Here is a 15,811-nt window from a genome sequence, read left to right on the forward strand (position 1 = left end):
CGTGGTTACATATACATGTAAATATATATGCAAATAGCTTCTTTCACACTGATGGGCATGAATTCAAAGCACTTCCCACAATGCCCAGGTACTCCTGGCACCTCCTCCCTGGGAGCTACAAACACTGACACCCTGTAACAGTCTGTTCCAGCAAGCCTATCTGCTTGTATCTGTCAATGCTCACCCTACCTGGGACACACCTCACTGTTGTGGAGCATGTTCCCAGTGGAGACCATGTTCAAAGGTTCCTACCCGCAGGCTGCTTGTTGAGCCCCGTGTAAACGCAAATTGTACCACGAGCCGCAAAATAACAGACTGCATGCCACGTGTTGAGTAGCCCTGGACAAAGGTATCTTTTGATGTACAAACTGTAGAAAGCAATTTCCAATGAATGATGTACTGACAACTGCCTAGAATGTTGGTTATAATGAAACCTTCATTATCAAGCCTTTTATAACTTGTTTAGATGTTCGTTGAATCTGATATGCTTGCTGTATCTTTTCAAATAATTTATTGCTGGGTAACTTGGTAACTTGATGAGTGGTGCTTCGTATTTATTATGGAGGGAATGAGATCCTGGTGGGATGGGACGCACGATTGGAATGTTGGTATGGAAGGGTACGGCTTTCTTAGGAAGGACAGACAGGGAAAAAAGGGAGGAGCGATTGCCTTGTATATTAAAAATGTACACACTTGGACTGAAGTGGAGATGAACGTAGGAGATAGCTGTGTAGAGAGTCTCTGGGTTAAGCTAAAAGGGGTAAAAAATGAGGGTGATGTCATGCTAGGAGTCTACTACAGGCCACCTAGCCAGGTGGAAGAGGTGGATGAGGCCTTTTCTAAACAATTAACAAAACTATCCAAAGCCCAAGATTTGGTGGTGATGGGGGACTTCAACTATCCAGACATGTGTTGGGAAACTAACACAGCGGGGCACAGGCTATCCAATAAGTTTCTGGACTGCATTGGAGACAACTTTCTGTTTCAGAAGGCTGAAAAAGCTACCAGAGGAGAAGCTGTTCTGGATTTAATTTTAACAAATAGGGAGGAACTAGTTGAGAACTTGAAAGTGGAAGACAGTATGGGGGACAGTGATCACGAAATAATAGAGTTCATGATCTTAAGGAAAGGTAGAAGGGAGACCAGCACAATTGAGGTAATGGATTTCAGGAAGGCAGATTTTGATAAACTCAGAGAACTTGTAGGTAAGGTCCTATGGGAAGCAAGACTGAAGGGAAAAACAACTGAGGAGAGTTGGAAGTATTTCAAAGGGACGTTGTTAATGGCCCAAAAGCAAACAATTCCGCTGTGTAGGAAAGATAGAAAATATGGCAAAAGACCAGCTTGGCTTAACAAGGAGATCTTGCATGATCTCAAAATAAAAAAGGTGTCGTATAAAAAATGGAAACTAGGACAAATAACAAAGGATGAATATAGGCAAGCAACACGGGAATGCAGGGGCAAGATTAGAAAGGCAAAGAACTAGCTACAGGCATAAAGGGAAACAAGAAAACCTTTTATAAATACATTAGAAGCAAGAGGAAGACCAAGGAAAGGGTAGGCCCACTGCTCAGTGAGGAGGGAGAAGCAGTAACAGGAAACTTGGAAATGGCAGAGATGCTCAATGACTTCTTTGTTTCGGTCTTCACCGAGAAGTCTGGAGGTGTGCCTAACGTAGTGAATACAAGCAGAGAGAGGGTAAGTTTAGAGGATAGGATACACAAAGAACAAGTTAAAAATCACTTAGGAAAGTTAGATGGCAGCAAGTCACCAGGTCCTGATGAAATGCATCCCAGGATACTCAAGGAGCTGATAGAGGAGGTATCTGAGCCTTTAGCTATGATCTTTGAAAAATCATGGCAGACAGGGGAGATTCCAGAAGACTGGAAAAGGGCAAATATTGTGCCCATCTATAAAAAGTGGAATAAGAACAACCCAGGAAACTACAGACCGGTCAGTTTAACGTCTGTCCCAGGGAAGATAATGGAGCAGGTAATTAAGGAAATCATATGCAAACACTTGGAAGGTAATAAAGTGATAGGGAATAGCTAGCATGGGTTTGTGAAGAACAAGTCATGCCAAACTAATCTGATAGCTTTCTTTGATAGGATAACGAGCCTTGTGGATAAGGGAGAAGCGGTGGATGTCATATACCTAGACTTTAGTAAGGCATTTGATATGGTCTCGCATGATATTCTTATTGATAAACTAGGCAAATATTACTTAGATAGGGCCACGATAAGGTGGGTGCATAATTGGCTGGATAACCGTAGTCAGAGAGTTGTTGTTAACGGTGCTAAATCCTGCTGGAAAGGGATAACAAGTGGAGTTCCGCAAGGGTCTGTTTTGGGACCCGTATTGTTCAATATCTTGGGATGTAGATATTGGGATAGAGAGTACGCTTATTAAGTTTGCAGATGCAACCCCACCCAGTTTGGTATCAACTTCTTTGGAGGATAGGGACATAATTCAAAATGACCGTAGCAAGTTATAGCAATGGTCAGAGGTAAACAGGATGAGGTTTAATAAAGAGAAATGCAAAGTGCTCCACTTAGGAAGGAACAATCAGTTTCATACATACAAGATGGGAAGCTGAAACAAAATACAGGACTATGTAGCACTTTAAAGACTAACAAGATGGTTTATTAGATGATGAGCTTTCGTGGGCCAGACCCACTTCCTCAGATCAAATAGTGGAAGAAAATAGTCACAGACATATATACCAAAGGATACAATTTAAAAAAAAATGAACACATATGGAAAGGACAAATCACATTTCAGAACAGAAGGGGGATGTGGGGGGGAGGAGGGGAGGAGAAAGGAAGGTGAATGCCAGTGAGTTAATATTAGAGGTGGGGAAGGGTAGATGTCTGTGAGTTAATAGTATTAGAGGTGATAATTGGGGAAGCTATCACAGCTATCCTGTATTTTGTTTCAGCTACACCAGACTAACACGGCTACATTTCTATCACTATTCAAGATGGGAAGCGACTGTCTAGGAAGGAGCATGGCAGAAAGGGATCTAGGGGTCATAGTGGACCACAAGTTGAATATGAGTCAACAGTGTAATGCTGTTGCAAAAAAAGCAAATATGATTCTAGGTTGTATCAACAGGTGTGTTGTAAGCAAAACTCGTGAAGTCATTCTGCCGCTCTACTCTGCACTAGTTAGGCCTCAGCTGGAGTACTGTGTCCAGTTCTGGGCGCCACATTTCAAGAAAGATGTGGAGAAATTGGAAAGGGTACAGAGAAGAGCGACAAGAGGGCGGGGGGCTGGACTCGATGACCTCTTGAGGTCCCTTCCAGTCCTATGATTCTATGATTGTGGGCTACTAGTGGATAGATTGGTTGTATTGTAGATTGGTTGTATCAGCCTCTGGGAAAGGCATCCTTTGAATTTTAGCAACCTGTTCAATATCTGAAGTCCACTCTCGTATTCCTTCCTTTTTCCAAACTAATCATACCTGGTTCCTTTAATCTGGCTTGTGTTCCATCTCTTTGATCATCTTTATCGCTTGTGTTTGGATCCTTTCCAGTTTTTCTATATCTGCCCTATGAATTGGTAACCAAAATTGGATACACAGCTCCAACTGAGCCCAACATAGCACCAAGTAGAGTGATACTATCACCTCTTTTGACTTGTGTTCTATGCCTCTGATAATGCAAACGAAAGTTGTATTTACTTTTTTTGCAACAGCATCACGTTGCTGATTGATGTTGGTTATGATCTGCCTCAACTCCCAGATGCTTGTCAGGAGTGCTGTTGCCAAGCCAGTTTCCCCCTATTCCTTATTTGTCATTTGGTTTTTCTTAAGTGTAACCACTCGTGGAAAAAGTACCCAAAAAGTTACTTGAGTAAAAGTACTGCTACTTTGAAAAAAATGTAATTAAGTAAAAGTCAAAGTATCCTTCTGGAAAACTACATGGAGTAAAAGCACAGAAGTATCGCATCTTAATTGTACTCAAGTATTCAGAAGTAAAAAGTAGCCATCCTGTGGAAATCTATGATTAACCACCCAAACTATCATTTGGTGTGGGGGCCACTGATCTACAGAAAAATCAGTTTGGGGCCACACAAGTTAGAGGCAACCCTCCCACCGAAAAAACACAGAAACCCTCAATGATGAGGTTCTTAACTGAGATACCTTGCTCCCCTGGTGTGCCAACCCCCTGCTGAGGTGGAGGGGAGAGAGAGGAGGCAGGGAGGACCAAGTTTCAGGGCTTCCCACAGGCCAGAAGAACTCTTTTGGGGTCCCAGGCTCCCAGTAGATTTAGTAGATTTTTGTGAGCTCCCAGGCTCTGGTGTGAGGCCAAAATGAGGGGTTCAGTGTATGGGAGGGGGTTGCCAGGGAATGGGATAGGGACGGGGGTGGGGAGGGGGTCTGGGAGGGAGGTAGGGTAGCAAGCTGGGAGTGGAGGTCTGGCCAGGAGGGAAATGCAGGAGCAGGCTGAGGGTGTGGTGTTGGGAAGTGTGGGAGGGTGCAGGAGTGGGCTGGGAGAACTAGGTGGGAGGAGGCTGTGGGGGAGAAGGGGCGGGGGGGGGGGGGGGTTGGCCATGAAGGGAGTTGGGTTGTGTGCTTACCTAGCTCCTAACAGTTTCCAGCACCATATTCCCCCAGCTGGGGGATGGTGAGTGGCAGTGCATGATGCCACACTTCTTCTCCCCAACACACTGGATCTGGCCCGTGAGGTTCGGGGCTCCCCACTCCTGCATAGATACTGTTTTTGAATGAAAAGGTGTTGATGAGGGCTATTAAAAGGGCTCTTCATTGGCAGGGTTATTTTGCTGCTTGATTTTTTTTAAATCGTTTTTTAATCCAATTGCATGACAATTGGATGCTATGCACATGCAGCTGTGCTTTAGCAAGTCAGAATTCTGGCTTGTGCAACTGTCAGTGGGGTGCTGAAAGTAGTGAGTGAGTAAGCGCTTCCGGAAATCATGGTGGAGTAAAAAATACAATATTTTCTAAAGAAAAGTACTTGAGTAAAAGTCAAAGTATAAAAAAAAAATCACTTGAGTTAAAGTACAAATACCGAAAAAATATACCTGAGTAGTGTAACAAAGTATTTCTACTTAGTTACTTTCCACCTCTGAGTATAACATCTTACATTTGTCTTTGTTGAATTTCACTTCATCTATATCCCAGTTTTCTAGTTCATCAAAGATCCCTCTGAATTTTAGCTCTATCCTGCAAAGCACAGGGGTCATCAAAGATTGCTAAGATGTTGCAGTTGGTTCAAAAGCAGCTAGTGATTCAGATTTGGCCTATGGTCATTCTATTGACTACACCTGCTCCAAAGCTTTTTGTCATCTTCAAACTTGATCAGTATATGCTCTCTATCTATAATTAAGATCACCAATAAAGATATTTTTAAACTCTAGATCCAGAAAAGTTCACTTTGGAGGCCTGCTTGGAACCTCCTTCCAATCTGTTGTTGCTATTCAAATGATAGGCACTCTTTTTTTTGTGGTGGTTATAACTAGTTATGAATTCACATGCTGGCGATTCTATCAACCCTGCACTTCTCCAGTTTACTTATTAGACTGTCATGTTGGGACTGTGCCAGAAGCCTTGATGAAGTCCAAGTATATTTGGCCTACCACAATCTCAGTTACCCTGTCAAAGAAAGGATCACACTGATTTATTTTTAATTTGGCATGACTTATTCTTAATAAATCCATGCTAGCTGCTATCATAAACTCCATATTTTAATATTTTTGCCTGCTTTTTCCCCAAAGAGGTTTTCATCCAGATTTCAAAGCTAGATTCTTTCACGGTTTAATGAGTGGGTAGAGGAAGAAGACGACAGTAATTGTTATAAATATCCTGAAGGTAGAAAACAAACCCCATCACTCTAAACTAGTTTTTGGTATTTCCTTAATTAGTGGCATCGTGAGGCTCTTGAGTCCCAAGAGGCTCTTCATATCTCTGTATGTATCTCATTTCTGTGGTTTAAGTATAGCATCATGTGGAAAACTGCCAGCAATGAAGTGCTCTCCTTGGATTATAGAGGGAAGATATAAATTAATATATACTAAAATCAGTTAAATCTGTTTGCATTAACACTCAACTAAAGTAAGTGAAAATTGTTTGACTTAGGTTTTTTTTTTTTTTTTTAAACTTCCAGTACAGGTTGGATCTCTATGGTCTGGCACCATTGGAATCTGATCGGTCCCAAAGGAGGGAATTTGCTCGATCAGATTTTGTCCCTTGCATGGCCCCATAGCCCCTCCCTGCCACCACCTTCTTATCAGCTTAATACAGCTCTTAATACATTTAAAATAAGAGGCTCTTAAAACATTTAAAAAGCAGAGGTGCAGCGTCAGGGACTGGGCACGAGCTGGAAATTGGCTGATTCCTGGCTTGCGCCTGTTTCCCTCTAACTCCCTGTGCCCCATGGAGTCAGTGCTTGGGAGAACCGGCTTTTAAGCTAGCTCCCACCAGCACTGGCTCCTGCTCCTCCCCCCTTGCTGCCTCTGATAGAGGCAGCTGGGGGTAGGTGCGGAGTGGGGAGCAACTAGTCAAGGGACTAGTCGACTACTTGCTTACATCCCTAGTGGAAATAGTCTGGAAATCAGACCAGTAATGTGTGGAGATTGAAAGTGCAGCAACCAGAGAGGGTTCAAATCAGTACTTCTGGTTCTGTTTTAGGTCACAGTCAGCTTCTTCATCTTTCTGTGGTACAGTAAGTTCTAAAAGCATCTATATCCAGGCCATAAGACCACTGCTGTGCTCTATTTGCCTTAAATATAGGAGTATGTACTGTGCTTAAAGTGTTTAATATTTGGTATTGCAGCATGTCAACATACCATGTAGACAACCTATAGGTGCTAATGTCACATCAGTTTTTGTGCTGATATAGAAAAGGAATGGCTAGATACTTTATTAGAGCATTAATAGTATGCGCATACAGGCAGTCCCCGGGTTACGTACAAGATAGGGACTATAGGTTTGTTCTTAAGTTGAATTTGTACGTAGCTCGGAACTGGCTCCAGATTCAGCTGCTGCTGCTGAAACTGACCAGGGGCAGACTACAGGAAGCCCGAGGCAGAGTTGCTCTGCCCCCAGCTTCCTGGAATCAGCCACTGATCAGTTTCAACAGCGGCTGAATCTGGAGCTTGGGACAGAACAGCTGGGGCGCTGCCGGGTAGGTCCCCCCAGGACCATCCCGGCAGCACCCCAGCTGCTCTACCCCAGGCGTCCACAATAGAAGCCTGGTCTTCTGGGGGGGCGCACTAGTTGCGCCCCCCCCAGCAGACCAGGGAGACCCGGAGCAAAGCCGTGGAGGCGGCGGGGTCCCGCCTCTCTGTGGCTTTGCTCCGGAGCAAAGCCTTGGAGGCGCGGGACCCCCTCAGCAGACCAGGGACACCCGGGCCAGCTTTTCTCGCCCCGGAGGACGTGGTGGCGGGACCACTGCACATCTGGGTGGTCCTGCCGCCCGCGAGTTCCGGGGCAAGAAAAGCCCCGTTTGTAAGTGCGGATCCGACATAAGTCTTTGACTCAGGGACTGCCTGTATGGCATTTCCTGGAAAATTGATGGCCATCAGGCAGTGACTCCTCACTTATCTATGATTCCTAGGAAATGCTTTAATTATACTAGATGTTTAAAGTTTCTAAAATTGTAGTTGAATGTTCTTGAAAGTAATTGAGGTTTTATAGTGCATAGGCTGAAATTGTGCACTTTCTCTCTTAACATATATAATTTAGAATAATGCTTCCTACCTTGAGGAGCACCTGGTTCATCTACCTTAGGATATATAATATTTATGTTCTGGAGTATTTAATGGCTTTCATGTGGCTCAAGTTTGTATAACTTTTCATCTGGTCAATAAAAAATTCACATATGTAGATTTCCGTTGTCTCTTTCATTGTAATAGCAATGTATAGTAGGAATATCTTTTTAGATTGCGAACAGTTAATTATCACCTGTATTGTAAGGCTTACTTGGAATGCTTAGTTTAAGAAAAAATACATTGGTTACTGACACACCTTTTCTAGAAAGGAAAATAATGTTTTTAATTAAAAGTTCTTTCATGCATGTCTGAAAACCATGTGCACTGCACATGTTTTGATTCTAAAGACTACATTTTATCTGCATCCTCAAAAGATTGGTCAGCGTATCAAAATAGAACTTGGAAGATTTTTTAATTTTTTAAAAATTTTTTAACAAAAATTGTGTGCGCTCAAGATTAGATGGCTCTTTTGTTAGAACAATGTAAATAGTTGCTAGCCAAAAAATATTGCAAAATACTGAATGAAAATTGGGCTTAGCTTCAGCATTGAAGAAATGCACAGTGGTCCAATGTCTCATTTAGGAGGTCCTCAGAAGAAAAAGGAAGAGAGCTCAAACCTCCCTTTTACTAGTGACTTACCAAAGCAGTTTTCATTCCCAACAAGGCACACTGGAATCACGATAACTATCCATAATTTTTTTAAAAAAATCTGTTCATAATCTACTGTTGTTCTTTGGAAAACATTACCAGAAATGCTACTTCATTTACACCTACTAGCTTTTAATAGCAAATTGAAGCTATTTTATAAAATATATAGGATTTTATTTCATAGTTCTATTTAGGGATATAATAGTGTAATTGATTACTACATGCCTTCTCCCCCCTTCCCCTTTCCCCAGCAGTAAGTTTTTTAGCAGGCTGGCCAGCAGCCTGGGTCAGTCCTGGTTCGTGCTGGGTGGAGGATCTACCCTTGTTGTGGCTCTGCATTTAAAGGCTTTGTCTACACTACAAGGTTTTTGCAGCAGAGAGTATGCTAATAACGGACTCATTAGCGTGAGTCGCGATGTCATTAGCATATTTTCTGCAGATGATTTTTGCGCAAGGGGGTTTTGTGCAAAAAGAAGCACTGTAGCTGCTTCTGTTTTGCACAAAAAAACCCTCCCAGAGAGGCATAACGATCTTGAGCAAAAGGGTTTTTTTGTGCAAAATGGAAGTGGCTAAATTGCTTCTTTTTGCGCAAAAACCCCTTGCACAAAAAGCATCCGCAGAAAATATGCTGATGACATCGCGACTCATGGTAATGAGTCCATCATTAGTTTATTCTCTGCCACAAAAACTTGTGGTGTAGACATAGCCAAAGAGTATTAGAAGCCAGGTGGGCAGGCAGCTCGGCTCACTCCAAGTCCGAGAGCTCAGACCCTTGCACCCCCCTCCTGGTACAGGGGCTGCTTCTGCCCCACACTGCTATCTCTTTATCAGAAGTAGCAGCGCGGGGCAACAGGATAGCTGGCTTTAAAACTGGCTTCCCTTGCAGACAAGCTCCCACCTGGCACTCTGCACTTTTGCCTCCAATATGGAGGCAGCAGTGCAGAGTGGCAGGGGGCTCTCTGGGAGTGGGGCCGGAGTGCACTGGCTGCTGGCCCCACCCTTGGGGACTATAGAATAGTCAAGTAACTGATAAGAATTCATGAGTTAATCAACTGATATTGCTCATCCCTTGTTCTAGTCTGTGCCCTACTTAGAGCCATCCCCCCTCACAGGTTTAAGGTAGTGTGGCCGGATATCTGTGTTTTCAACAGAAAGGCCAGTCAGAAAGGGGAATTGACAATATCTGATCAGATCTACTGACCTGACACATCAAGTCCGGTTACTGCAGACAGGGAAGTGCCAAGTCATCATGCCTGCAAGATGCTACTCAGCAAGGGCCACCACTAGTCCTCTCTGTTTTGGTCAACTGCAGCTCCCAGTCTCAGCCTTGAGACACATGCTCTCAGCCAGGGCAGGAAGGAATAGAAGGGAAGAGCAGTGAGTGACGGGGTGGGAGGTGAGGGGAGAGGAAAAAGTGGGGGCGGGGACAAAGCAGACATGGCAGGTGCAGGGTCTCAGGGAAGGGGCCAGGCAGAGGAGATTCTGGCACTCCTGTGCAGTGTCCAGTTTTTTACATTACAGAGTTGGCAACCCTAGCATGTTTCAGAATCTTTAGATTGTGCTTATAGCTGTCCTATTGATTGTAAATTAGAGTGGTGCTGGTGTGTGCCCTTTCCATTGTTGTTTGAACTAGCTTATTGCCTTAAATTGGATGGTGAGCTCTTCGGAACAGGGTCATCTTAGGGATTCACACAGCACTTGCTATAGAGGGGTCAAACCTTGATTGTAGCCTCTTGGTGACACAAAGCAATGCTGAAATCTAAAATAGTTCTCTGTACGGAGATTACATGTTCCATTGTTGAAAACTGAGGATGCCTTTTGCAGGAAAATATAAATATCTCTAGTGCAGTGGTACTCAGAAATTTGCTTTAAAGGATTTCAACTCTTTCATAATGGGGTGAGCACCATAAGCTTCTAATTTTGGGAACTGCTGAGGTACACTCACAGTATCATGTCTCCTGATTTGTGCTCCCTAACTTTGTTTCAGGGTCAATAATATTAGATCTTTATACCATGTTCCTTTACTCTATGCTTCTGTTTCCTTATTAAATTTTTTGATCAAGTGTAAAACTCAGTATAGTTTTCATCTATTTTCTTCTATTTACTCATAATTGACATGGGACCCACTTGTGAACAGTCTTGATTCATATTAAAAAGTGGGAATGTTTGGAATTGATGCATCTGGTGTTTCTTGGTATCTTTAAAATGCTGTTGGACACCTTGAAACACCGTGACAAATGTAACTTAGCTTTGTGTACACCATGTTCTGAAAGATGTTGGATTTTTGTTGTAATGTCCGTCTTAAGTAGTAAGTTTTGCTGGATGCTGGGAAAATTCCATTAAATTATTGCATCCATATTCTCTTTTGTGTCCCTATTACATTAAAAAGAGCTCTATTTTTATTTAAAAAAAAATGAACCTTGACACTTACAAGAGAAAATTGGAAGTCATTCTGATTGACTGTAGAAACAATCACATCTTATATTAGCAACATCCTATTATAGGTGGAAACAGCTGCATCCTCTGTCTTTACATGCAAGAAATCCTATTGTTCTCAAATTATCAAGTTAGCGTTACTGTGGGAAAGTGTAAGACTACTCGAAGTATTACACAATTTTTATAATACACAAGGGAAGGGAGGGATCTCTTTGATTGTGCTCTTAAAATTGAGAGTAAAAATACTGTGTAAGTTGCATACTATTTATGCTACTGAACTTGTATTATGATAAAATACAGTATTAGGTTCATCAGTTAATTATGTTTTGTTCTTCGCAGCTGCTTTTGTGTTGCATCACTTCTGGGGGCTGCTTAAGCATATTCTCTTCTGAAGAGATGCTTGATGCCATTAATGTCTGATCTTCTTAAACCTTGGATTAAATATATTTTAAAAAAAGAAAGAGATCCACATTCAGTACTTTGGTGCAGATTCATTGCCATTTACATCAATCACGTAGCACAAAAGAATGAAAACCATCTGTAAGTCCATTATCTGGGATTCCCACAGTACAAGGGAGTCCCTAGCAGGCATATAGCCAGCATAGCCTTAACAATAGCTAAGCCTGTTTCCTATGCCTTCCCACCACATCTAGGGTACATCTAGACTGCAAGCTTCTTTTGAAAGAAGCTTTTTTGAAAAAGCTTCTTTTGAAAGAGCGCATCGACACCTTAAACTCGGATTGAAAAAGCAATTTGAAAAAGCAAAGAGAGTGTCCAGACTGCATGGATGCTCTCTTGAAAGAAAGCCCTGATTGCTATTCACAGAATAGCCACCAGGGCACCTGTGTCTTTTCGATTGCTGCCTCTTTTGAAAAATGTCCCTGTTCTGTGTCCGCACAAGCCTTTTTTTGAGTGAGCGCTTTCAAAAAAGTTATTCTTCCTCATAATTTGAGGTTTACTAATGTTGGGAAAAAAAACCTGTATTTTTATTTAATTTCGAAAGAACGCGATTGTAGTATGGATGCAGGTGAAGTTTTTTCCAAAAACATAGTTTAGACATACCTCTATTGATACAGGGAACATGTTTGAGTTGATGGAGGTGGTGTGGCTGGAGTTCTGTAATGCTCCAATTATCTCTAACATTCATTTGATCTGTTTCGTGCTGAAGCTAGCAGACCCAGGTTAGAATGGGGTCAGAGAATTAGGGAGTTGTAATTGGTGGGTGATCCTTGGGTTGCCATTGTTTTTTTCACTCCTCCCTGATCTGCCCTGGATCACGCTGTGGGAGAAGGAAGCTGTCTTATGCACGGAGAGCCATCTGAGCTTCCATACTATTCTGTGGGATGCTCTGACAGCCCATTAATAAACCCTCATACCTTTTCCTTGTGAAGACTGGGCTGATTCAGTAACTTCAGTTTAAAAATGAAAGTGCATGGCTCAGGGAATAAAGTTTTAATTCATAATTGGACACTCTTTTCTTTTCTTACTACATTTGCTTTTAGGAACCACATGTTGGATATCTTTCCTCTACTTGCATGGTATACAAGCTGAAAAGAGTAAGAATTTACTACATTAAAATACTGGGGAAGAGGAATCTAAAAACAATAAACACATTCTTGAAAACAAATACAGTAAACTTCCGATAATCCGGCACCTTAAGGACCCGGGGGTGCCGGATTATCAGATATGCCGGACTATCGGAAGGGGGGGCTATGAGGGTTCTGGGGTGGAGTGGGGGGGATGCCACCCCAGACCCTTCATAGCCCCCCCTTCCGATAGTCCGGCTCTGCCCCAGGTGTCCCCGATTCAGCCGCTGCTGGTCAGTTTCAGCAGTGGCAGAATCGGGGACGCCTGGGGCAGAGCAGCTGGGGTGCTGCTGGGTTGGTCCGGTAGCGCCGCTCCTTGGGGCTGTGGGACCAACCCGGCAGCACCCCAGCTGCTCTGTCCCAGGCATCCCCAAGAGCAGCTGGGGTGCTGCCGGGTTGGTCCTGCAGCCCCGAGGGGTGGCGCTATGGGACCAACCTGGCAGCACCCCAGCTGCTCTGCCCCCGGCTTCCCCGATTCAGCTGCTGGTCAGTTTCAGCAGCGGTTGAATCAGGGAAGCCGGGTGCAGAGCAGCTCCAATTGTCCGGCTGCCCGGAGCACTTCCGGGTTCCCGATGGTGCCGGACCATCAGGAGTGCCAGAGCACTGGATGCCGGACCAATGGAGTTTTACTGTACCTCAAATGCTGCAAATTTTAAATGGAACAAGTCCTAGATTGATGCAGGTTATAAGTTTCACATGATATACAATGTTCTGAGAAGAGTACTGAATACAAACCAACATCTTAGTATTAATTTACAACTTTAAAAGCTTTAGAGGGGTAGCCGTGTTAGTCTGTAACCAGAAAAACTTAAAAAACAATGAATGGTTTTATCAGTACCTTTAAAGACTAACAAAACATGTAGATGGTATCATAAGCTTTCATATGAAGAAGTGGGTTTTACCCATGAAATCTCATGATACCATCTACATGTTTTGTTAGTCTTTAAGTTGCTGCTAGACGGTTTGTTGCTTAAGTTCTAAACAATTTAAACACACGCATAGTAGGTGTACCAGACTTCCAGCACTGGCTCAAATTTTTCCCACTATTACAAACAGACCTGATTTCTTTCCTTCCTTTACACCACTCTAGTTGAGTCATTAAAGTAAAGGTATATTGTGTTTTTTGGATGCCTCAGATTTTCGACAGGATTCTTGCAGTAGTGGTAGGTGAGAAACTTTGTGTCTGCATGTCTGCTTTTCATAGATTAAAGCCAGAAGTGACCATTTAGATTATATGATCCAACCTCCTGCATATCGCAGGCAACAGAACCTCACCCAGTAATTCTATTTGAGCACATCTTTTAAAAAGATATCTGATTTAAAGACTTAATGTAATGGAGAATCTACTACAATCATTAGCAAGTCATTTTAGTTGGTTATTTGCGTTCAGTGTTTAAAAAACACAAAGTCAACAAAAAACAAGTCTCCATTTCTAGTTTGAATTTGTCTAGTCTTTGGGTCTTGTTCTATTGTATGTGATATTAGCTTTGCTCTCAGAAATCTTTTCTCCTAGCAGAGTGGATAAAAATCAGAGTTTTAAAAAAAACCTGAATATTTTTATTCTGATACTTATTTTTTTTAAACCTGTTTAAAATTAAATCTAAATGTAACATTAAAGATGGTAAGGCCAAAAATTAGTTTTAAATGTGAGGTATGTATAGATAAGTTTTTGTATCTAATAAAAGTACAGATTGATTAATAAAAATGATGTGTATTAAATTACATTCCAAGTCATCGTAATGCAGCTTGATACAAATCATGAGCAAAAAATGACTTAGTAAATAAGGTTTCAGAGGGGTAGCTGAATTACTCTAACAGAAAAAACGTTAAAAACAACAAATAGTCTGGTAGCACTTCATAGACTAACAAAACACGAAGATGGTATCATGAGCTTTCGTGGACACAGCCCACTCTGGTCATCTGAAGAAGTGGGCTGTGCCCACGAAAGCTCATGATACCACCTTCGTGTTTTGTTAGTCTTTAAAGTGCTACAGTAATGTTTGTTGTTTTTTTGGTAAATAAACAATGTCAGTCACCATTTTCTAACATATGTAAAATATACAACTACTAAAAATCTGAAAATATTAAGCTGAATGAAAACTTAAATGAATGTATATAATTATAGTGTACCCTCCTAGGTAGCAAAAAGATGACCAAATGTAGTGTAAAGGCTCAATTTAATTTTAAATTTAACATACTTTAATGGATAGTCCTGTGGCACCTTAGAGACTAACACAAATATATATATATATATTTAGTTTCGTGAGCTTTTGTTGCTACTTTTATGGCATTTGAAAATTGTCTTGGAATAGAGCTGATGCTTCTGCTGCTCTGAGCTTGTGGACACTGTTATGGATAATGCCCAGATTTAAACAAGCATTCATTGTATAATATTTCTTTTTGTGCCTTGGATCTGATCACAGTGTGCTGTTATCATTTTGTCTACAAAATGTGTCTACAGTGCTTTTATCCCTTCATTCAAATAGGTATGCTGTATGGCTTTTTGAGTCAAATTTTAATTATAGATGGTTAGAGAGAAGCAAAATGTACTTTGCTGTTACTACAAGCCCTCCTTATCTTAGGTTTTTGCATCATCCTGTTCTCATTTATTGTGTTTGATGTTTATCTTGCTAGAAATCTAGTTTCAGTTCAGTAATCTTGGTGTTAAACTGGTTTGTTTCAAAGATCCTCCGGTAAATAGAGTTTAATCCTGGGGTCTTGTGATTGTATTAAACTTTTTCTGTTCTTTGGTCATCTTATAGGATTGGCAAATAATTAGGGCATCTTTGTGCTTGTTCTTGAAAGGATTACCTTCCCTCACCCAGAATTCAGAGGTCGGAGTAAGAGACAATGGAGCCAGCAGATGTCCTGGACACATTTATTTCACCTGTGCGTATTAGTATTGCAAGTTCTATAAACAAATCTATTGTAGAAGGCTGCTAGCCTGGGAGACAGAGCTAGGATTAGAATAAATTGTGCTACTGAGCAATAATTGTGTGTATGTATTTAGGGATGTTAAATATTGGTTAATTGAAAAGTCGATTAACCTCATGAATTATTGGTTACTTGACTATTCTATAGTTCCTGGGGTAGGGCCAGCAGCCAGTGTGATCCAGGCGCACTCCCAAAGAGTCCCTTGTCACTCTCCGCTGCTGCCTCTATCAGAGGCAGCAGCATGGGGTGCCAGGTGGGAGCTGGTCCTGAGGAGAGACAATTTAAAAACCAGCTCCCCTTGGGGACTGGCTGCCTGTCACCCTGCACTGCTGCCTCTGATACAGAAGCAACAGTGCAGGGTGGCAACAGCCTCTGTCCAGGGTAGGGTCTGAGCTCTTAGACCCAGCATGAGCTGGAACTGAGTTGGGCTACCTGCCCACCTGGCTCCTAATATATTTTAAATGCAGAGCTGC

General features: G+C 42.1%; 1 protein-coding gene across 10 annotated transcripts in view; it reads left to right on the forward strand.

The window, feature by feature from the left end:
* The window catches only part of RAPGEF2 (Rap guanine nucleotide exchange factor 2), a 303,062-nt gene that overhangs the window by 38,335 nt on the left and 248,916 nt on the right, over positions 1 to 15,811 (forward strand). Inside the window, exon 1 of one of the 10 annotated variants that reach the window (XM_075930130.1) lies at positions 14,733 to 15,293. The exons of the other annotated variants lie outside the window; for them this stretch is intronic. Within the exon in view, the coding sequence (XP_075786245.1) occupies positions 15,255 to 15,293 (39 nt within the window). The 5' untranslated portion in view covers positions 14,733 to 15,254. Of the gene's footprint in view, positions 1 to 14,732; positions 15,294 to 15,811 lie in introns of those variants that run through there. 10 annotated transcript variants of the gene reach the window in all.

The sequence above is a fragment of the Pelodiscus sinensis genome, chromosome 5 (assembly GCF_049634645.1).
Source record: "Pelodiscus sinensis isolate JC-2024 chromosome 5, ASM4963464v1, whole genome shotgun sequence".
Taxonomy (NCBI): domain Eukaryota; kingdom Metazoa; phylum Chordata; order Testudines; family Trionychidae; genus Pelodiscus; species Pelodiscus sinensis.